We start from the raw sequence: 24,240 nt of genomic DNA, 5'->3' as shown, positions 1-24,240 counted from the left end.
GGCTGAATTACTGTCTGCTATACCAATTAAAAAAAAGTTGTTACATGAGCAGTGTAAATAATGAAGCCTGTCTTTGTATGATGTGTATGTCTGTTGTCCTATGCTGTATTTCCCCTCTCTTGCTCCCTGCCCCACAACTGCAATAACCTCAAGAAGCAGTGTTGCGAAGAGTTTTTCCTCATTGGTTCTGCCTTTCTGTTAGTGGGAGCAGGGGTTTGGTTCTCCTTTATCCACCTGCTGATTTCCACCCACCGCCTCACCCCCAAACTTAACAGAGAATGGAACCATCTCTGAAGACTTTTTACTTCTCCAAATTGGTCTGAAAGTGGCCTCAGAGGTTCAGAAGCCATGGGCCATGTCATCATGTGACTCTCTTTCTCAGACCCTCATTTTTAATCTGGTTTCCTCATATTCCTCCTCCTAGGATTTTGTATGTGCTAAACAAATAGGTAAGCAAGCAGTTTAGTAGTAGTACATTATTACTTAGTTTATCAGTCAGCATGGTAATAGCTATTTCATAGTGAAATAGCTGTATTTGATTGCTTTTTGATAGCTGGTGATAGAATCTGGCTGAGCATCCTGTCCCAATCAGTTGTTGGTTTGATGCTGGCTATTTGGTTCACTACATTCCTGGGTGTATTGTGCTTACAAGTCAAAGGCACCTAGAAATGTTTTTCTGGAAGATCACCTAGTGCTGAAGGTATCAGGGTGCGGCAAAGTAATAATTTCCTCTGCAGTGCGTCCACGAGAGTCTTGAAAAGTGCCTGAATCTTGGTAAATGCAACATCCTTGCAACAGATTGTGTGGCAACTTCTATGGAAGGACAAAAAAAAAACAGGACAAGTCTGGGATACAGGTGTGGGACTCTCCTGAATCTTAGCAAAAGCTACTACCTTTTTGGTTTAATTTACTCAGACACATGTGCTTCATCTATTAAAAAAAAAAAAAATCCTAAATGTGATGCCCAGTCATCTAACTAAAGCTGCTGGAGGGAATCTGACTGACTGTGAGCATGCAGGTTGGTGGCTGAACGTTGTAGGAGCCTTCCCTAGTCCTGCAACTTAAGCTTTCCTTACCAACCACCAACAGTCTCCTTTCTGCCCACTGCCTGTGTCTTGCTTTTTCTAGTTTTGTATTTTAGCTGCCATTGCAGTCCTTTATTTGAACCTGGGTTTACCATCTAATTCCTTTGTCCTGCTTCAAATTCTTTGTTTGTTCTTCAAAACCTTTCTTTTTTGGCGCTACGTTTGAAAAAAATTATACACCTTTCAGGCAATTTTTTTTTTTTTTTAGCGCATCAATTCGTTATGCATATAGACTTATCTGTGTATTTACAAGCTTTGACAGTTGTGTTAGGGAGAGTGGACTCTAATATTAGTTATCTGTTCCTAGCATGTCTCTTTGGACAGAAAATAACTCTGTGGTCAGGTGACAGGCAGCAAAAGACTAATGGAAAAACGGAGGCATGCTTCAATTGAATTGCTTCCTGGTAAAAATTCTCAATCTTTATGCTGTCTTGCATGCTGGTATTCTGCCTTAACTTTGCAGAACAGCATGTGCTGTGTAACTCGTCTCCTGTATCTCAGGGTATTTCCCATGCTCTTTCCCATGTGCAGCCATTATACATCCATGGCTCTTCAGTGCCAGAGATGTACCACGGTTAATCTGGAACTGTAACGGTGTTGAGTAGCCAGCAGCTCTGTGAAACAAAATGTGCAATGGGTACAGAATACCTTTCCCTTCATGGCAGCACTAACTTGGATCTTTGTGCTGTGTCTTTACACTAATTTTCATGGTAGTCATAATTTTTTTTCATTTTTTGCTATCAAGTTTGATTGATTTTTAGCTAACAAGTTATTGAGCCGTGAGGCTAATGGCCAGCATGGTTGCACAAGACTCAATTCATTAGGAAAACAGGCTAACAATTACTACATTAATACTTTTACTGACAGTGACATAGCGATTACTGTGCAGTCTCTACACCACTATAAAAGGCTTAATAAGCTAATTATTCACAGCAGATAAGATCAACATCATTCTCTGCTCATGAACTAATGTTCTTTACTTACTGATTTCATGCTATAATGTTGTTGCTTTATGCAACTTATAGATTGATTTTAATTGGTGGTAATCCAAACATCAACATTTTCCAAATTATAGACTCCTATCAATTTTTTAGTAGAGGTGCAGACCACTGTATAGCAAGTTTAAACCTGACAGGTGACCTTCCTCTCTGTTTTCTTTCTTTCAGCAGTCCACAGACCTCCCCCCACTCCCAGTGCAGGCTCTAGAAACAGTGATTGAAAAACCAGAACAACCACTGTCCCACCTCCATTAACCTCAGCTCCTCTGCAGATGACTCATTCAGACACTTGACCGGAGCTGATGGTTGCATCCTTTTCAAAGCTGAGTAACTTCTGCTTTTGGTAACACATGGTGAGAATAAATGTACTGCAGGAAAAAGCAAACGAACAATGATAAAACATTTCTGTCTCTAAAAATGCACAGATAAAAAGGCAGTATTAAGAAAGAAATGCCTGTTGAAAAAGACAGGCAGATCCACAAGCCACACTGAAGAGCTAATAATCTTCTCTAAGGTGTTTTGGGGAAATAGGAATAAGTGAATGGAGCTAAACACCAGGAAAAGGTCATCAAGTTTACAACGCTTACACTTGACTTTAGGTGCTGGTAATAATAGCTAAATTGCTTTTCAATTTGGTTCTAAGTAAAAATGTAGAAAGGCAGCTCAGAAGCGCGCAGGATTCTGTCTCAGAGCTGATTCGTCTAGAGTACAGCACAATGAGCAGAGGGATGATATGGGTGCCAGTATGAGTAAGCACTTTCTAACAGTACTAAAAATAGGATTTCAGTAGTAAATACTTCTGAGGTAGATACTTTCTGAGAGAAAGAATATCCTTAGCAGCTTAGATAAGAAAGAGAATTGAATTACCAAGGATCAAATGTCCTGGGCTCCGTATCTCCTTTACTGTGTTAACGTCTGACAATTTTGATATTGACAAACTTCACCTTTTCTAGTTTTCTTGAAAGAGTGGTTTCTTAAAATTCTTGTATGTCAAAATATCAAACAACATCAGAAGCTATTTTACATAGCTTTACCCATACAACTTTTTCCCCATACAACCACAATTTTACCCGTGCAATCACAACTCATTAGCAGTCCCTCTTTTAGCTTGAAACAGATACACAGATTATATATATGCACATGTATACATAGAAACATCACTTCAGAGGTAACTGAGACTATCCAACTTCTGGTGATTATACAGCTAGGACTGGTTTTAATCTATGCAAGATGACTGTACTCACCTTAGACTGTCTTTATACTTGGTGGCAAGAAACTTATTCTGGAAGAAAGCCAGAATTTAGGTAGGCTTAACTGCTAGCCAAAGATGCCTCTTGCCCTCCTCTAACACCCTCCTCCCCCTTTAACGCAGGGACGCCTGGACTGACTGCATTCCCCTCTTGGGAACCACAGTTAAATGCTTAAAATTAGGTATGGTGAGGCTGGGCCTTCATAGTTCTTCACAGTTTTCATTTGTCAATTTTTATCAGGCAAGTTACAGATGGAAGACTTCAGGCAGTTTGTAGAAAGTCCCCAAGCCACCAAGCGCCCATTCCCACATGTCTGTGCTGCGGGCGAGGACTGAGCGGGTGACTGGGGCCGGCAGTGTGTGGCACAGCTTGGCCAGGCCGCAGGGCACGGTTGGGGGAAGCCACGGCTGCCACGGGGGGAAACTCGATGGCACCAGGACAGCCCTGAGCGGCCCGGGCCCATTGCTGGGCTGGTGTGTGCAACGCACATGGGGTTGAACCTTGTGAGCAGGTATCATATAGGTGCATGCACCTGTATGTACAAATACATGCAGTAACATGCACCTGCCTCTGTGGACATGGGTGTCTATACCGGTTTACTGTGCAAACCCAACCTGCATGCACACACGTCATGCATCATAGTACAGACACAAACATGCTGTGCATATACTATACACGTTCGTGTGCACACCATAGTACACACATACATACATTATATCCACTAAGCGCATTATATAAATATGCTTGTGTGCATATATCTAGGTATACATACTGCCCCGTGTGCTTATACCTATGTACCCCACCCAATTGTGTTTATATAGGTACTATGTTGTTGGTGCGTAAACACCGAGTCACCGCCACCGGCTTCACACCCGCCTCACGAACGGAGCCAGCGACCGTTGGAGCACGAGTAACGCCCCCGCCCCCGCCCCCGACCCGCCCCGCCGCTCTCGCGAGATTTCCACTCGCTACCTCTTCCTCCCCCATCGCCGGGGTCTCTTCTTCGCCCTGCCGGCGGGTCACGTGCCAGCCCCCGGGCGGGGCGGTGACGTCAGAAGTCATATGACCAGCCGGGCCGTAGCTCCTGCTGTCCGCGCGGGCCGCCGCCGTCGCCCCCCGCCGTCTCCGTGCTCCCGCCGGTGCTGCCTCGCCCGCCCTCCCCCCCCGCGCTCCCCTCCCCGCCATGGCTCGGGCCCAGGGCGCGCGGGGGCTGCTCGCGGCGGCCGCCCTGCTCGGTAAGGAGGCGGCGGCAGTGCGGAGACGGCCTGTGGGGCCGTGACGCCGCGGCGGGGGGCTGCCGCACCGGTAACCGGACACCGTCCGCCCGGCTCCCGCGGGGGAGGGGGGGTGTCACCGGCCTCCGCCAGCGGCAGGCGGCGCAGCCCTCCGGGCCGGGGCCCCGCGTGCGAGGCGGGGGGGCGGAGGACAGCGGGCCGGTGCGGCTGGGAGCGATCCGCGGCCTCTGCCGAAGCGCGGGGGTGCGGGAGTTGCTGGTCGCGGGCAGCTGTTTGCCTGCCCGGTGCTCGCGGTGCTCCCTTCGCGGCGGCTCTCGCGCCCCCGTACCGCTTGCGAGGTCTAGGTGTCGCCGGGACGGAGGGGCTTTGCTGCCGCGGTGAGACGGGCTCCGGGCGGCGGGGGTGTTGCTGGTTATTTGGGGTTATTTGGGTTTTTTGTTTATTTTTGGGTCTTTTTAATTTTAATTTTTTTTTGGAGGAAGCCTGTCTGGCGTGTTTACTGATAACTGCGTCGCTGAGGCTTCTCGCCCTGAAAGCCGCATCACACGGCACTCTCGTCGCGCTTCTGAAATGTGGCTTTTGGCAGCAAAGGGGGACCCGCTCGGGAGCTAGCGAAATGCGCCCTGAATAAAACAGCAGCTGAGACGGATTGCCGGGCCTCGTCTCGGGGCTTGCGGCAGCCTTTGCGGCCCTCTGAGATTTCTTGGGTAGCAAGTATTTTTATTTTTGTCGGCAGTGCTTCAGTTTCTCTGTCTTGCTAAACTCGAAAGCTGTTATTTACAAGGGGCGCACCGAGCAGTTCAAATACCCAGTTATTGCCAGCTTTGCTCCTTGTTCATCTCGCTGGCGTGGTGACTAACAGTGTTAACAGGCTTGCTTGTTAGGGTTGGAGTCTGCAATTTAAATGGCACTGAGCTGCAGTTACAGTGGGAGTTCCTTCTGTGGCTTGTATAATATACTTAAGACTTAAAAATTGCTTGTTTGCACTGTAATCAGCCTGCATGGTTTTAAAATGGTACCACAGATGGTATTTGGGGGGACTGTAGTAGTCGTCTTCTGCTTACCCAGCAGTTACAAATGTATTCTCATGTATTTAGCTTTGTCACTTTCTGGCCTGTAAAGTGTGTGGCTTCTGATGCTGATGGAGAGACAGACTACTTTGATCATTTCATTACAAAGTAACTATATTTACTAAAAATTAGGACCTTGTACCTGTGTTATTTAACTGAATATTTCTATCTAACTTTAATTTTGAATTATTTGGTGCAAACAGATGCTGTGTCCAGGGTGGATAGATAGCCTCCCCCATCTTGTGCTCAGTGTGGGGTAGAATGAGAGAAGAATGGCTTTACCTGAGGTGATTTCTTTAAACATTTGCATCTTGTTCGCAGTTCAATTGCAGGCCTTCAGTCATCTGAGTGAGCATGGATCAGGATAATTCAAAGATCACAGGAGGTTTAAGGATTAGCAGGGGTGGGTCAAATGTGAAAGCATTGTTTGGCAATGCCTTGGAATTCGGGACAATACGTTGATGCACCTGATTTTTTTTTCCATAAATAGCTCACCACACTCTACGTAATGTTTCAATTTTTCATTCATACTGGGCAGCCAGCCACTAATCTGAATATTTTGTGTGTCAGCCTTAAGTATTTCCTGCTGAATTTCCTCACAAATATCAAATGCTCATACCAAATGAACAAACATTTAGGTAATACAGTGAGAAATACTGGGAATAAGGGCAATGGGAGATGGAGTACTTTTCCCTTGGACTTAGCTGTTGCTTTTGAAATATGGAGGAAGATCATACTCTGCCATTAAGCACTAGAAGTGTCAGTTGCCTTGTGTGCTAAACCCAGTGGAGCTGCTTGTGCTCTTTGGGTACGATTGCACCTGTGTAGGTTTTTTCCCTACTGAAGTACAAACATGTCAAAGAAACCATTTCCAAAAATCTGAGTTTAGAGTCAAGCATAGATTGAGTATCACTAAGTGAATAATGAAGTGTCTGAGACTTGGGGAATGAGTTTGAGAAGGTAGCATGATGCTGTTCCAGGGTTGTTGATGCATAATCCACGTGTTTCTGTTGCACAACTCTGGTCTAAAGGGGACTTTTAAACCTAGTCAGTACTTGCATTGGAGGCAGTAATTAGAATAGCCCTGATAACAGGCACAAATGGTTCTTGGAAACAGTAACTTGCAGGGATAGTGAGGGGAAATTTAGACAATAAATTCCAGCCAGTGAATAATTGTTTTATGTTTTCCTTGATATTGGAATTGTTAGTTATATGGAACTGTCTGAGACTGGATATAAAGCAGTTTTCATAAATATATAACTGCTTATACAGTGTGTGACACTTGAAATACTGTTTTATCAAATGCTACTTTCTGCTGCCCACAGCATTGGTTTTGCTTGATAGCTTCTTTGAGAGTATTCAGAGTCTCAAAATTTCTACCCTAGTTTCAAGTTTGTCCTGTGATAGGCTACTCAGCTTTGGCTTTTGCAACTTTTTTGACTTATGAAGCAGCTTCCTACTTGCAGAGTAAGAACTCCTTAGGCTCTCTGACATGCTGCTGTTGAGATACGCTCCCTAGGTTCCTGTTTGGACTGATTTACAAGTTTCATTTCTGATGAAACATGTTTCTAGATTGTTCTGTGTTGAATAGGACAATTCCTAGTCAGTTGTAGGTGGTAAGTTGAAGAATTTACTCTAGGGTTTAGGGGGAGCCCTGCTGAAAGGACAAGATGGGTATTTTATTGAGAAGTTGACTACTGTAACCTCAGTTAAGCCTTTTGTATGTCTTAAAGGAAACATATTTCTAGTACTTAAAAGGCACACCTTCCCACTGCTTGTTTCAGCTTCACTGCAATAGTGTAGCCTTTCCTCTCCTAGGTCGGACATGATTATTTGGAAATTCTTTGAGAAAGATTGATGCTGTCATTGATTTCTTGGTATTTATTCTATTTAACTTGGCAGCAGAGTCATTCAGCTGTTTGAATACTTTGTTGCGTTATCTTCATTCTAAATTGCATGCCTGCTTTTTTAAAACTTACTTTACATTTGATAAATCATACTTTCATGCCCTTTTTGTCTGACTTGAAGACAAACTATTTCTTTCATACTAAGGGTAACTTTCTTAGCCTTCTGTGTCACTTGACAGCACTGCTGGCTGTTAGCACTACTTTTTCTGTTTTAATTACATGTGTAAGAGCGTTAGTAACACCCTGATGCTAGGACATGCAGTTTCAAATGTGGTTCAGCTCTATACAGTGTATACTTGTCTAACTGCTGCTTTGATACATTTAGTTTTTCTGCATTAACCTTTAGTGGTTTGTAATTTTTTACTAGGCAGAATTTAGACTGTGTAATATGGGGACAGTACTAAGACTTTACTTTCCTTGCTATAGGAGTGAGATCTACCCTGGTCTTGACTGGAATAGGAGAGTGGCATACTAAGGCAGCTGGTTTATTATCTTTTTCCCATTTGGCTGTCCTCTGAGGAGGCTTTCTCTTCAGATTGTCAACACCATGTTCCTTCCTCAAAAAGTAGTCTTCACCTGTCAGTTACCTTGAATGATGTGTTAGCTGTGTGCTATGGCACAGCTGCATTTACCTGAGCAAGTGCAAAATGAGCTTGTGTGGATGCTGAAAAGGGTCTAGCAATGGTGATTCAGAGCTCCCCATGGACTCATGTCGTCAGCTGCTGTAGACCTATCCCAAGACTTCCTTATTCTAGACAGTAAACCATAAAAAAGTGTGTGACTAAATTTGATGCAATTGTGCAATTATCTGGCCAAACAGCAAGAGCACAGCTGCTGAGTAGCCCTTCCTTTATGGTGCTTTTATACCTTTATAAATGCTTTTATAAAGACGGAAGTCATTCTGCTGCGAACTTGGATTGCAACAGTTTTTTCTAAGTAAACTATACAAAATGTTTACCGCATTAACTTAAATCAATGACATTAAAAATGGAATCTGAGGCTGACTGTATGAATTTGTCCCTGTTACTTGGCAAGGATGCATTTGCTAGGGTTGGATCTGGAACTTGATACAATGAGACTCTGCACCTGCACAAGTGCAGTTGATTCTCTTTTCTTCTTCCCTGAAGTACACTTGTCCATCCTTGAATAAAGCTTTGTTCCGTCTTTTCTACCACTCCGTTCATGTTCAAGCATGTCCAACAGAAGTTGAAGTGAGTCCAGCTTTTTCTCATGTGTTTTTGATGTTCTCCTCTGTTTAGTTTCCCAAGTCCATTGATGACAGGTAAAACGCACATAATTTTATGAAGGCCATCTTGCCTCAAGCAAAGTAGTTCAAACATAAAGTCTGTGAGGGGATTTTCCTGCTTTCATTTTTTTACCCCTAAAACCAGAAGTGTTAGTAGGTAGGAAGTACTGTCTTTTTAAAAGAAAAAAAACAATTCTTTCTTACTGTGCTGTCAAGGTAGTGCATGCAGATCCTGGATCCTAAGCAAGTGATCTTGCTTTTCTCTTCTGAGACACGACTTGTACCAGGAATCTCTCTGGGAATGGTACTTACATTAGAAGACACGTGATTAGAGGGCAGGGAATTAATTCCTCCTCAGTGGGCTCTCCTTTACTATCTCTGGCATAAATCTTAAGAGCCGAAAGCATTGAAATCACTGATTTATTCACAAAAATGGCAGTGAGGTGACAGGATTCTCTGGAACCATCCAAATGAATAAATTACTGGAAATATTGCTTTGTGTGTTCTGTGAAGCAAAAATATGTATTTAGATTACTTATTTAGATCAGAATTGGCATTCTGTACCTTCTTGGATCAATGCCGCATAGACAGCAGTGTTTACTGTGTATACTCTTAAGAATCTAAATAACACCTTGGCAAAGGTGCAGGGCAGTAATAAAATACTGGCTTCAGTAGTTTAGATACAAAATGGTTGTGCGGTGTTGGAGTCTGTTAACAAGTGTCCCTTAGCTTTGGAGTACTGAATAGTAAGTATGGGGTTATCACTTAAACTGCTTGTATTTGAACTTTGCATCCAGATAGATTCAGATGGCTTGCTGTCTTTTTTTCCAGGAGATGGGCAGAAAAGTACTAGAGGAGATTTTTATTTATGTGGGAAAAATGAATACAATAACAGAATCCCAGATTACATACAAGTAACTTTTGTGTTTGAGATCTTTAGTTTCCCATGTTTCTAATGAAACTTGGAAATAAATCATTAACAATTGTAGCTGAAGTCCTTTTTTGTGCACAGCCAATGTAAACCATTGCCATTAACATATGCTTTTATATATTTTGTATGTTTTTATCTATATATATTTAGAGCACAACAAATATTCATCTCTTCCTCACTTAATAGACAATTTTCCGTTATGCAGGAGAGTGACCCAGAGGTTGATATGCCTGACTAATAGAATTTAAGTAATAAAGAGTTTGAAATTTGAAAGCTTCTTTGAGGTCAAGAAGTGGGGAATCCTGGCATTCTGAAAACCGTATTCAAAAGGAACAGGGCTCAGACCTGGATCATTCAAATGTGCTAGATTGTTTTGCTAGCATTGTAGTTTTCAGTTTAAAACAAATTTAATGCTGTGTGGTAAATTGGTTTAAGACAAGTTGTTACATGACAAAGGAGGTCATTCTTTTTCTTTGACTTATTTTATTTCAGAGTATTATGTTTTTGATATATGGTAAATAATGAGGGATGTTAGACTTAATTGAAGTAACATACCTAGCTGCTCCTTAAGCAGTTATTTCTATCTACAGTCTTTCTTGTATGACAAGATAATTTAAGAAATGAACTTTAAAGGGAGAGCGTATCTTATGATCTTTTTATTTATTATAACTGTTTTCAATTGAAGATCATAGATGAAATTAGCCCTTTTAAAGAAATCTATTGGAGTACAAAGGAAAGATCTGGGATAAATGAGGTTTTTGTGATGCTAGTACATTTTTTATGATTATTTACTAGATATCCCTAACACAGTATTTCCAGCAGAATGAATCAAGCTCAACATCTCAAACTTACTTTTGCTTTTGAAAAGTCTAGGAACTGTTTGATTATGTAAATCAGAAGTACTATACTTGCTGTGGAGCAGATAGTTGCCCCATAGGATCCAGCAGCTTCTTAGGAAGAGTGTTTAAAGTACAAAGCTAAGAGACTGGAGGTTGTATCAGCTATTGTTTTAAATAGTGCAGAACAATATTGTTACCAGAAGTACAACCAATACTCTCAACCAGTAGTATTTGTTAATGATACACCATGTTAATATTGAACATTACTTGATGTAACTTAATTACTTTATGTAACTTAATTAGAAATATTCCTAGAACAGATTGATTACAAAGTTTGCGTTTCTGGATTCTTGACATTTTGACTGTAGACTCTTACTGTTTGTGGGCTGGTGATAATTCATGCATTAAGCAGTAGTTGACACTGAAATTGCTTTTGCAAACTCAACAGCTGCGTTCCTGCCAAGCCCAGTGAGCTGTTCTGCCTCAAACTGGACAGGGTAAAAAGCAGGGAGGGGAATGTCTTTCCTTCAATGTCTTGATTTGTTCCTTAAGGTTTTTGGCTAATTTTTCTTTGCCCCATGTCCCTTATGTTTGTCATTCCTGTCTGTATTGCTGTCCATCCCTGCCCCCAAGACCATGGGAGTGGATTATGCTGCCAGCACAGTGCTTGCTCTGACCACTGTCCTCGTGAATGTGAGCTTATTCACAGTGAAACAGCCCTCTTTTGCCACTTCATCAAGGACAGCTTGATGTCTCGTGCTCGATGTGTCCGTCTCATCACTGTGACACTCATCATAAATCCAGTATCTGTTTAACACTTCTTAAGGACGAGTGGGGTTTTGGAGAGTGTGTTCCACACTAACAAAATCTGGATTCGTATCGTAGTGTGAACTTAACATTGCAAAAGTCTAGTGTAGGCTACTGTTTGTTTGGACACCTTATTCTTTTTTACTTACAGTTGCTGAGGGTGATTTTTCTGCTCTTCATTCCCAGAATCTGTCTTCCATTAGGTACCTTCGCATCTTCCGTTTTTTTCTCTTGAATCATCTAGAATGGACATGCCTTGTGTGTTTTCTTTTAAGTCAGTGGTGTTGTCTTCGTGCTGTTTAGCAGTCTTTTCTTTGCCCTGCATTCCTCTTCAAAAATCAGGTTTTCCTAACTTCTTTCATTCTTTTACTGCCTATTGCTACTTTGCTTATTCTTAGCTCTAAAATCACCAGGCTTTTTTTAATAGCTGTCAAACCAGGGAGTCAGCAGGCATGCTGAAGATTTTGGTCCTGTGGCATTTCTCATTGGTAATGTTAGTTCAAACCGCTGTGGACTGTTATTCCCTGCTTTTACACTGTTTTCTATGCAGTGCTGGAAGTCAAGAAAGTATAAGCAGCTCTGTTCCTGAGAAAACAAGTGCTTAGGTAAAATGTAAATAAGTTCCAAATGTGAATTCAACCTGAAGAAAACATTGAGGCTCTTCCATATGGAAGAGCCTCAGTTATTTCTAGTGCTGCACTGAATTGCAGTGGATAAGATTTTCCTTATGAATACATGTGCTTTCATGAGTGTTGTAATCCTGACAATAAAGCCTGAGGTAAGACAATTTTGCTTTAAAATAATCATTTTTCTATGCTAATCATTCTTAAGACATTTCTTTTTGTGTCTATCTTTGGTTTTGAGTCTAGACTCTTTAAACAACTGGATAAAGTGTATGAATTTAAGTTCTGGTCATCTTTGGTACTGGAGGAGGATATATTTTTCTTGTCAGGACAAAGCCCTAAATGCTTGCTGAGTGCCAGAAAAGTTGTTTCCAGTGTGTTCCTATGGCCGAAGTGCCAACTACTGAAGTCCTGCTCACAAGTCCAGTTTTTCCTAAGAATTGCCATAATCCAATTGTATGCACTGTAGTTTTGTAGCAAAAAGTTCTAAATTTGGGATTTGCTTTTTAAAAACCTTTTTGGGGAAAAGTTAGATAATAAGTAATCTCTCAGCTGGATCTTTCTGCTGTATTAGCAGTTGAATGGATTAGCATGCTTGACTCTTTAAAGCTTATTTGCTTGAGATAAATTGAGTGGTTTGTCTTGCAGCTGCTTTTTCAGGTTTTCTGCAAGATTGTGAGGTTGTTGCAAATGCAAGCCAATGAAGTGCTAAAAATAGTGCAGTTTTTTGCAGTGAGACTTGCTTCAGGGGTGTGTGTGTGGTTTAAAAAAAAAAAAGCCGTAATCAGAAAAATAAAGCAAATGCCCTTAAATGTGAACATTGTGATATGATTCCAGATACCTGAACGCTGTCCAGTTAGCTCTTATTTCAGATGAAGTGTGTAGCTACTCAGGTTTCATTGTCAGTGTAAGCCGAGCTAAGTCCATACTGCTGTCAGAAGGGACAATCCTGTGCTCCTCTAGCTGCCTGTTCTCCCCCGGCTAGGTCAGTACTAGCGCTTGTGTGTTGCGGTTGGTCACATCAGTGCTCTGAGCACTGGGGCTGGAGGAAGTGAGTGTGTGTGGGGTAACCATGCTTTTGTCAGCGGCTCCATGTTAGATTAGCTTAAACCAGTCAGGAAAACGTAACCTCAGTCTGTGTCAAGATCTCACCCCTTCCCCCGCCCCCCCCCCCCCCCCCCCGAAGTTTGGCGAGCATAATGACAGTAAAGAGAAGTTCTCCTGGCAAGGATTGCTCACTGTCACCCTGTTTTTGGCAGTGCCTCCAAAACATCTGCAGTCAATGCAGGCCTTCTAAATGCTGCATTCAGTGCATGTGCAGCTGAGTGTCCTGGTACAGCGGGAATGAAGGCTGTGTGTGGTGTGCTGCAAGGGGAAGACTCAGCGCCATAGGCAGGATCAAATATGCAAAGTCAGTTCTGTCCAAAGCTTGCAAATTATTTGCTCTCTAGCATGTGATCCCTGCATAGTTGCCTTGAACAGTATGACCAATACATCTGTTACAAGTTTTTCCAATTCTCTAATGAGCAAGCATGTGAATAGTTTTGGTTTGGATGGTTTTGTCTTTTAGACACTAGCAGGTGTTAAACTTGTTTGGTAGTGATGTTGATGCTAGTACAGACTTATCCAAGCTTCCAAATTCAACTGTGAAGTTTAGGATGTAGTCACAAAATGTGGAGTTGTACATACTTGTCTCTCTGCTTGGGATCTAAAATAAAAACTCGTGTGACATGAACTTAACTACTTGCCACTCTTAACAGGCTTTTTACAGGCTGCTGCTTCATTTGATGTGAAAGATGCAAGTGGTAATGTCTGCATAATGGCTGATATGACAGTGGCCTTCTCAGTGGAATACAACAGCAATGGACAAAAAGAGGTGAGGGGAGTAGCTCACTGCTTGCGTCTAACTTGTATTTAAAAATGTGTGGTATTATTGCAAGTGTGCAACTGAAACTTTGAACAAATATATAAGCCTGAAAAACAGCTGCCACAAACAATCCCTCCTTCTAGTCAAGCTGCTTCAATTTTTCCTTTATTACTGATGCTTCCCCTAATTAAACAACAGGGCTAAGACTGCCTGAAACAATCACAAATAATAAATGCATGAAATAACTTTTGTGAGTGAAATGCCATACAAGTTCTATTGGCAGCTAAAGTGGCTTTTATTGGGACCATAAAGAAAAAGGGCTACCATTCTCCTTCAGGTGAATTTGATCATTGCAATTACTTGTGTGGACTAAACCTGAAATTGAATGGCTATTGGTAGGTAGCTTTAAAACTTCCCTGAAATCTGTGGCTCTGTTATGTGGGCCTCAGCATATTTCAGTGTGTTTGCAGACCAGCGCATACAGGTTGTTCAGCATTAACAGCAAAAGTCAATGTAATAGCAAATTCTATTACAGAAAAATTAAGAGTTTTTATTTCCAAATACTCTGCTTCTCAATTTAATAATTCTTTTTGGCATCTCTCCTACTGAATGGGAAGTTTGGATTACTTATAATCTCATTGCAATTGCATGTTTTAAGGGAATCCTGTTGAAGTTGCTTTTTTCTAGCCATTAGTGTAATGTGAGATTAGAAGGGAAAAAAACCTACTGCTTTGCTACTGGTACATCTGCTACTTGGGATTTCTTTGATCTGGGAGCTACATTGCATAGTCCACTTCAGTGCTGATAGTCTCAAATCCTGCTAATACTGCTATAAAAGTGTACGTTCAGAGGTGGCTGCTTTCATAATGTGGCTTTGGGTGTTCTTGTAAACCATGAGCTCAAACTTTCCACTAAACATTGTGTTTATCTGCAGGTACTGAGTTACTGGTCAATATATAATGAACTTGAAGAATTATAGCCAAGCTATGCAGACTGTGCTGTGTGCTTCTGTTCTGCTTGCTCAATTGTACTACAGGAAACAAAGATTAAATTCTCATTTTTCACCTGTATTCAGAGTTTGTGAGATTTGACTCATCTAGTACAGATGTCCATGCAAATTCATAGTGCTGGTTTAAGGAAACAAGGTCTAAGCGGTGCTGCAAGTGTGTACTGTTTTGTCCTCAAATTTCACAGGGACCAAGATCCTTAGAAATCTGAGCACCAGTACCATGCAGTTTGTTGGGAAAGTGGATACATGTATATAAATAGACAGCTGACAGGCTGTGTGAATGTTGGCTGTTTTGTAGCAGTTGCATAGGCTATGTGAAAAGCAGTAAGGAAAGTCTGTTGTATCATCCCATTTATGTGTTTTATACCCCTCAGGTTGTACACTTTTTTCTTCCACAAAATGCCACAGTACTGCAGCGAAGCACATGTGGTAAACGTAACACATCTCGACCAATTCTGGCATTGGGTTTTGGAGCAGGACACTCATTAAGCCTGAATTTCATGAAGAGTGCAAACCAGTATCAAGTTGAAGAGTTAATTTTCCACTACAATCTGTCAGATGAAACTTTATTCCATAATTCAACTGAAGGTAAAATGAAAACTTCCTATTCTTTCCATTGTGTAACCCTTCCAGATGTAGTACTGATTTGTTTCTGTAAATACTGTTACATTCTAATGCAGTATAATCCTCTTACAGGCAAAGTGATGAAAGTATCGCATAAATCGGATATTCGGGCAGATATGGGCACAAAATACAGATGTGTCAACTCCAAGCACATGAATATGAAGAATGTGAACATCACTTTTAGCAATGTTACTTTGGAAGCCTACGTTGCAAATGGCACTGTCAGTATAAATAGTAGGTATCTTGTGGCAAAAAAAGATACTTGGTAAGCTAATATTTTCAATGATACATTTTTTAAAGTCCTGATTAATCATATCTAGGTAGGTACAGACTGGATCTGAAGCCCTGATAGCTGTGTGGTGGCATCTGTTGAAATTGTTAGTGGAGGTGCTTGAGGTTTTTTCTGTAGGGGTGTCAACATCCATGACTGGAAGATACTATTCCCATGGGTTTTGTACAAGCATTATGGACCATTTTTTCTGTTCATGAGTATGGATGTAAACATGTGCTGCAGTAGGTCAGCCAGGCACATGGCCAAAATCCTAGTTTGACGAGGGTCTGATCACTTAAAAGTACACTTCTCCCAAAGCAGTTTAAACTAGTTCCTATGTGCTCTGGGGAAAGGTGGTGATATAATGGGGGACAATGGAGAACTGGCCTGTAGGGAGTAGATGCATGCATGAATATATGGGAAGTTTTACAAAAACTGTAAGAAATGATGTTCCTTCTCTATCAGCCTCAATCACAAAATTTTTATCCTGAGAAAGTGTGTTGGAATTTCTCTGCTATAATGTTAAGACAACAAACTGTTTCTGTGGTGTGTTTGTGCTGTTTGCTTTTGTGGCAACACTGTTCAGTTTATATGGCTTTCTCTTGCTTGCTTACCCATGGAACTTCAGGCCATAGTAAGTCTTTGCCTTAATTTTGTTTGGCTGAATAAGAAGTCTTCCATCTTCTGAGGGAAATGTAGAACTTTACATTCTTATCATGGTAATCGTATTTGTGCATCTGTTGAATTAAAATCAGTCCTATGACTAATAGATCAGTGGTGGCGTGTGATGGATTCATTAAAAAAATGCCTTTGCCCCAGCTCTCCAAGAAATACCTTAGCTGATGCATCATAATCCTGGGGTTGACTTTTTGTGGTACCTCACACTACTGGCTCAGATTTCAGTGTGAATTAGTTTCTTGGTCAGTCTTTTCTATTCGGTATACTATGATGTGCAGAAAAAATGTAGACACCAATTTGCCATTTAAAAACTCGTTTCTATTACTCAGGCCTCTAAATGTTTCTTTTTTCTTTGTATGTCTTGATCCAACTCCATTATCAGCAAACTTCAACATAAACCTTGATCTTGTACAGATACCATTCATGGGAAAAACTGTTTTTTAACTTCCAAAATTTTACTGAAATTTTATTGTCTAATACTTTTCCTTTCAACACCACTTATTGCCTGGTCTTGCACATTTTTTTGGTTAAAAAAATTCAGTATTGTGTTATTTTGGGAGGGTGTTACTTCCATTATCTTATGCAACAAAAGTTTATCAGCATTTGACTAACTCTCTGTTCCTACTTCCTTCATTCTCTTTGTTCTCATCTAGAGCGTCTTAAGTTGCCAGGATCACTTCCTCACAGTTGCTTTCCTTCATCCTGTGGTATCGCTGTGTCTTGATGAAACTATTAAAACCCTCAACAAAAGACACGACTTCATATGATCGTGGATAGGCACTGTTTGGTGCGAGTTCAAGGCCTTTATTCTGTTTTCATTCCCACATTCCTGTTGTTAATATGAAAAATTAGGCATGGCAGTATGGACATCTTCCTTTGGTTTTTATTGCTAGCTTTTATTTTATTATCTTGAGACTGCATCCAGATTTTTTTATTCCTACTACACAATCAATTCTATCCTTTTTTTCCCCCTATTATTTTTATTCAAGTAGCTCAAATATCTTTGCTTTATCCTTTTTGTATCTTTATCCCCATACTTCTTGACTGCAGCATTCTTCCCAGAGCAGTTCCTTCTTTCCACTCGGGTAGGCTTTAGACTTTCTCTATCCTTTTGGCAGGGACTGATAAACTTTAGATCTGGAAATCTCCCTTAACTTATTTTTGTGTGCAGCTCCTTCATTAGACGATATTTCTGCTGGTGAGCTGGGAAAGACTTACTGAAGACAAGAATGTCAGTGTTCAGTGCATCTACACATCGCTGGTAATGGTAACTTCTGATGGTGTACCCAGAAGTTAGTGACTGAGCTTTTATTGTAGTGATTATCTACAGCTCTGCAGAAAAGACATTAATTTTATATGTTGGTACTGTCAGCTGCTTTCCTTAACTGTCAGAAAAAGACACAATTTGCCTTGTCTCCAAATTTGTACTGAAGAGTTACTAGGAGCTATGCTGTAAATTAGCTCAGTAAAAATACCGTATCCATGTAGGAAGAACTTCCACTTTAAGTGAGATTGTTCTTTCTCCATCTCTGCCAAATTTAAGAGGCTCTGTATCTTTGAGGCCTTGTAGATGAAGGGCAGTTCTCCACTGAAGTACCAAGTAAAGCTACTGACTGGTTTATTTGTTAGGAAGTTATCACTTTGAGACCTGACTGGTGTCTGTTAAGTCCACAAAGGGGGCTGCTCTCCTTTCCCTCTCCCTTCCCTCCCTTCATCATTCATCTCCCTTGCTTCTGCTCTTCCGCCCTCCAGAAATGGAGCAGAAATAGGAAAGTGTGTTGTGTTGGAGTCTGTATATGTTCAGAAGGTGTGATTAGCCTGTATTTAAAGTAGAGTTCCTCTTTCTGACTCTTAATCTAAAGTTAAGTCATTGTTTGAGTACAGAGGCTATACATGTATCTAGCATCTGCAAGGAGTGCATGATTTAAATCTTAGCAGTAGGATCTTTCCATCAGAATTGAGACAATTTATAGTATAGTGCTGCTGTAGTCCCTGTCATTCTTATAAGGCTGTAAGCTGTTATCCCTGAAACAGGGACATGACCTTGGCTTGGAACTTGGAAGCCTGTATTGCAGTGATCTTTGCCATGACCTTTGATTTTTGGCTTGGGCATTCAATGCAGGCGCCTTGTCAAGTCCTGGAACAAGTTAAGGTCTTGCTGCCAGGTGTTTCTGACTGTTCTGGCAAGTAAGTCAAAGTCACTGTTCTTCCTTTCTCCTACTGCCTTGGAAGTTGGTGCTGAACTGGATGAAAAGAGAAGGCATTCTGACTTAGACATCTTCACTTTTTACCTCAGATGGTGGGTATGGAAGGTGGCTACTAATGCAGGATTACAAGGAGAATGGATATGAGACTCCAAGGGGAAGGCTATATTGGTATACTTGCCAGGAAAAGCAGTGTCTTAGGATAGCGTTGTTAAGGATAGAAGAGCTGCAGCACTGCTATGAGAACTTGAGAGGTCCTACTGAAGGAATATTTTAATATTACTTCAGGTATTGCCAAAGTAATGAAATAGGATCCTCACAAACTGGTAGTGTACTGGGTGGAAGGAGAGGGACGAGAAGAGCACATCTCAGTGACTGCTTTTCATTCTGGGCCTGAGAACTGTCCCTCTACTTCTAGCACACAAGTGCCCAGAAAGTTTAAGGTGTAGTTATTTGAGCCTTGCTGTGGACATACAGCAGAAAGGCTGTAGCTCTATATTGTGCTTGTCTTGATTTCATGGAGAAGTAAAATGAGAGCAAATGAATAAAAGCAGATGCAGTCTGCATGAATTCATGTAAAATAACAGCAGAGGTGTCATTTTCATATGTTAGGTTTAAGAGTTTCTTTTTTTTTTAAAAAAAAAAAAACACTTTAACAGGATCTTAGATAATGCTTTACTGTTGTGTTTCTTAGTATCTTCTGTTAGGAGAAGCTACTTTAAAATTGCATCCTCCTCCCCTTTCAGGATTAAAAAAAGGTAGATTATTGGGTAATTTCATTTTGTTTGGTAATTGTCTGTATTCCTTTCTCTCCAGAGACAGAATGTGCTGAAGATATGGTCTCCACTACTGTAATGACTACAACTCATAGACAGACTACTAGCCAGGTTCCAACAACTAGCCCAGCACCAACTGTATTGCCACAAAATCCTGCTGTTGGTAAATACAATGTGACTGGTGCAAATGGAACCTGTGTGCTTGCCTCCATGGGGCTGCAGCTTAATGTCACCTATCTAAAAAAAGATGAAAAGGTATAATTTTTTCTTTCTTCAAAACCTTTAGATTTCTTCTTTGGGGAAAACTTGCTAAATTATTACAGGGTAACTTCTATAAAATCCTGAATCTTCATGGTGTTCATCCATTGTGCTATATTTAAATTGTTTCAATTGGATTAGATTAGTGAATACTCAGAGACAGTTCTGTTGCACTGTAAGCTGTCAAAGATTTTTCCATTTAGTAAGAGTACTAAACTTGTCTGTCAAATGCCATAAATATATCTGACTATACATGAAGCAGTAAAACTACTAAAATAGGAGTAGTGGCAATTCTATATCAGATGTCATCTAGATGGTTTAAAAATATTTCTTAAATACAAGAATTTGTATTGCGATCTGGTTGAAAACAAAAATTTGGCCCCAGCACAGGTTGTTTCCTTCCACTGTTGATGCAAATAAGTTCTCAATAGGAAACTGAAAAAATGTACAAGTTCTCTGTTATATGGACCTTTGGTTGCAAGCTTTTTTTCCTGTCCTGTGGCTTGACCTGAGGTCAACAGGACAACTGCAGGCGAATGCAACTATAGCTGCTTTTCTGTAGTTTATTCAGGGTCCAGTGATAATGGACCTGGTGTCAAGAGGGTAGATCTCAGTAGGATTTAATTGCTTAATGCTGTGTGTGTTAGTGAGAGGCATGTGTTGCACTGGTATATGCATATAGTGATGACTGGAAAAAAAAAGAGCACTGATGACTGAGGTCTGGCTGTACACTAGCTGTGGTTATGATGGGAAATGTGTTATAGCCACATGTGTGAAATTCCCTACACTGCTTCCTGCAGCATGACACTCTAGCACTGCTGGAACAGCTGATTTCTAACCTACTGACCAGTGAGGAGGGTGGTAAATAGGTTTTCCAAAGTCCCATGGGGGTCAGTTAACCTCTAAGACTTGTCAATGTTTTCTGTGTGATTGTTCTGCAAGTACCTTTAGCCTATGATGTTATGCAGACACAGCACAGCATGAAGTCATGTACCATGGGTAAAGCTAAAATGTATTAAACTGAAGTGACTTGCAAGATGATCATGATTACAGGCATTTTTCATGATTGTTTCTCCACTATGTTGAAGCAGGATTTTATAGCTTGTTGCAGCCTCTGTAGTGGTGGTTACTGATGTTTTCCTTATGTTTCTAGGAGCAAGTGTGGTGCGGGTAAAGCAGCAGGTGGTTATTGACTGCAGCCAGTTGGGGCTGAGGAAAGCTTTGTTACGTATGGAAAGATGGCCTTTGTTCTCTGTGCCAGCCTGGTCCTCTGGCGCAGCTTACACCAGCTTATAATGTGTGCATGTATCTGCCTGCTTGTCTGTGAAATGGGTGGGCAAATATAGCATTGTATGCATAGGAGTACAAGTAAAATAGAAGCTGACTGATCATATAGTGGTATATTAGTCTTTTAAAGGACAGTAAGTGTCATAACTGATTCTCTTCTCTCATAGGTTGCATTAGACTTGTTGAATTTCATACCACATAATACAACTTCTTCTGGGACATGCAGCAATACTTCTGCCTTCTTGACTTTGACTTTTGAGAAAACAAGGCTTATCTTTCACTTTGCATTGGTAAGAATCTCTAGACAAAGCATGTAGGGCCTGCAGTACTTCTGATGTGGAGAAGTTGATTGGGGCAAGTCTAAGAGCAAGAGATGCAGCTACAGGAAGGAATAATTTCTTTGTTTTAATACTGGGATTTAGGGGTTTTAATATTTGGGTAGCTGGGAGGAAGGAAGATACACATGCGTGCACACACTTTGCAATGCAAATTTCTGGTAAATTGAGTCAAAGGGAATTGCTTTAAGCAACTTCAAAGGTTTTGGCCAAACTCTGAACGATTCTGCTGTAGCAGAGGAATATAGCACATGAAAAATAGGCACCTCATCTAAAGGTAGAAGTCTGGAATTGGATTTAAATCCTCATTAATGTTCTGTATACACCATAAGGGCTGTGTGTGCTTGTCTTTATGGACTCCTACAATGGTTGGGGTCCCTGTTTCCAGCAGCACTGCCCCCAGTGCCACACTAGCAGCTGTGTACTGTTGAGGACTGATTCCAGGGAACTTCATGCTGCTTTTAACGCACATTGGATTGATCAAATATGATCACCTTGGTCTGTCACTATTAAATGACTTTCTGCTTCTCCAATTATGTGGTACCTAGTTGCTTTAAAGCTGTAGCACAGGTGAGGTCATTGCACCATCCTGGTTAATTGAGACTGACTTCAGTGTGGAGGTCTGGTCAGCAGTCTGATAGCAACTGTTCCCCCTCTTTCCCTCCCATAACTTCCTCTAAGGTGGATACCTTCTGTAGCTTTTGTCTTTAAAGGTATGACTAAGCTCTTCCTTGAGATACTGACATTTCAGTTAAAGACTATGCTTTGAAAACCTTTCTCTAACTGCATGCAGAATTGAACGCTAATCTTAGCAGCTTATGTTGTACATTAGTAGGTTAAATGAACTACTGGTCTTTCTTTTAAAGAATGCAAGTACTGAAAAATTCTTTCTGCAAGGTGTGAATGTGAGCACAACTCTGCCTTCTGAAGCAAAAGGTAGGGTCTCTTCAGAATTTTACTTCAGATGACATTTTTTATAAATATTATGGGTTGCCTGCATTAAAGGGGATGAATGTTGGGGATGATTCTTTAATTTTAAGCCCTATGAGCTTGCGGCACCTGTTCTTCAAGATTCTTTAATGACGCTTTCTTTTGCACAGTTCCAAAGTTTGAAGCATCTAACAACAGCATGAGTGAGCTGAGAGCTTCAGTAGGGAATTCCTACAAGTGCAGCGCAGAGGAGAATCTCTGGGTCTCAGACAAAGCCCTTGTCAATGTATTTAATGTTCAGATACAGGTTTTCAAGATTGATGGAGACAAATTTGGGGCAGGTAAGAGGTTTATATTTGTAAAATCTACCAAAGATTTGCAACTTACACTTTGATATAAACATACAATATTTTAATTAGTTCATTTTATTCTGCAGTCAAAGTTAGCTCTTAGGTGCTATGCTGAGTCTCTGCATGCCCTATTACAGATGGTGTAGAAGTCATGTCTGAGTTGAAGCTAGTAACAAGAAGCATGTAAAAAGCAGCTTTGAAATAAGTAGTACTTCTTAATCTAGAGAAGAGTTAAGGAAGAATATTGACTTTTCCTCCTAACTCTTCACAGGCAGTTGTATTGAAGGGACAAAGATCCAGGAAACTCCCAACTGCTTTAGTTTATGCTCTCCTTAGTGACTGGGGTTAAACCAAAAAGGGCTGAAGGGAGGGCTCTGCTTGGATGCACAAACTTAAGCTTTGTGCATAACAACAGTAATAGCACTTGAAGGAAACAATTATAAATCTCTACACCGTCCATGTGACAATACTGGAAAGACTTGATTCTGAATGATCATAGTTACTGAACTCTGTTTCCTTTTGGCTGTTGGCAAGCTAAGCTAGAAGTTAACTTAAGCCAGTTTTATCTACGTGCTGAGTGTGGAAACTTGAGTTTATGGATATACCTGTCTGTTGGGAGACTAGTGCCTAATGTGAATTGTCTTCTCTTTTCAGTGGAAGAATGCCAACTGGATGAAAATAACATGCTGATCCCAATAATAGTTGGTGCAGCCCTTGCTGGTCTTGTTCTAATTGTCTTGATTGCCTACTTGATTGGCAGAAAGAGGAGCCATGCTGGATATCAAACAATTTAATGACTTGCACTCAAATCCAGTGTAGATAAAAAAGCAATTGCAAGAAGCAGAAAAAAAGTAACATTTTCCCTGAGCTAAGATTGATGTTGTAAGGAAAAACCTTTTCTTGCAAATTGCTGCTTCTCAAAGTCTGCTTTATTAAATGTGAAATCATCTTGCAGCATTTAACTATGCACAAAAATAACCGAAAATTCTGGTGTTTAATTTTGCTAACTAGTTTAAATATTTACCCACTTAGAAACAAGCTAAAAGTTTTTAAGGGTGCTTTTTTGGAATTGGCATAAGGTAATGTCAGCTAAAGATTCCAGACAGGGATGTTGCTAATACACATTGACTCAACTTCAAAACTCTTAACAAAGGGAAAAATTTCATTCTTGGTACTGCTGCCATCCAGTGATGAACTTAATTATACTGATAACGTATTTAAAGAAATTTAGTAACAACTGACAAAATCAAAATTTGAAATCTAAACTCCACCTTGTCTCTTAGGTGTGTATTTTTTACTAAGCTTTAAACACAATGCCTGGCATATGCAGGTTGTGAACAGCGCAATACTCAAACCTTATAGGAACTCTTTATGATTGGACAACTCCCCTGTTTGATATTTTTGATGCTCTGCCAGCTTGTTAAGAGCTGGTACTTTTTTAAAATGGGTGTTATTTTTATTTACATTTTTTTTGTAAAGTGATTTCAGTCTCTTCTGTCGGAAGGTCCAGAGAGATCCTGTTACTGCACATGTGTACAATATAGATCTCAATCTGCTGATTCTCTTGCTTTAAACTTGGCTGGGGGTTGTACACTATAAGGATCAGTTCTTATGTATGCATTGCCTGTAACAATGCTAATAAAGACACTTTTTTTCTGTA

The 24,240-nt window shown here is 40.7% G+C and overlaps 1 protein-coding gene and 1 long non-coding RNA gene across 3 annotated transcripts in view; one reads left to right on the top strand and one right to left on the bottom strand.

The window, feature by feature from the left end:
• Nucleotides 1-4,428, bottom strand: part of LOC135325807 (uncharacterized) — a 15,747-nt gene extending 11,319 nt beyond the window's left edge. The window contains exons 1-4 of one of the 2 annotated variants that reach the window (XR_010386577.1): nucleotides 4,306-4,428; nucleotides 3,328-3,365; nucleotides 2,330-2,451; nucleotides 61-1,699 (exon numbers count right to left, since the gene is read on the bottom strand). This is a non-coding gene — a long non-coding RNA (uncharacterized LOC135325807). Of the gene's footprint in view, nucleotides 1-60; nucleotides 1,700-2,329; nucleotides 2,452-3,327; nucleotides 3,366-4,305 lie in introns of those variants that run through there. The other variant, XR_010386578.1, reaches the window with a different exon arrangement.
• Nucleotides 4,375-24,240, top strand: LAMP1 (lysosomal associated membrane protein 1). Its single transcript, XM_026096934.2, has 9 exons — nucleotides 4,375-4,568; nucleotides 13,752-13,867; nucleotides 15,242-15,455; nucleotides 15,564-15,725; nucleotides 19,461-19,675; nucleotides 21,133-21,255; nucleotides 22,167-22,236; nucleotides 22,401-22,571; nucleotides 23,235-24,240. Exons 1-9 carry the CDS (start codon nucleotides 4,517-4,519, stop codon nucleotides 23,372-23,374), a joined length of 1,263 nt encoding a protein of 420 aa, XP_025952719.1. The 5' UTR covers nucleotides 4,375-4,516; the 3' UTR covers nucleotides 23,375-24,240.

Source organism: Dromaius novaehollandiae, chromosome 1 (assembly GCF_036370855.1).
Source record: "Dromaius novaehollandiae isolate bDroNov1 chromosome 1, bDroNov1.hap1, whole genome shotgun sequence".
Lineage (NCBI taxonomy): Eukaryota > Metazoa > Chordata > Aves > Casuariiformes > Dromaiidae > Dromaius > Dromaius novaehollandiae.
The sequence above is the reverse complement of the archived record's forward strand: the minus strand, read 5'-3'. Positions and strand labels throughout refer to the sequence as shown.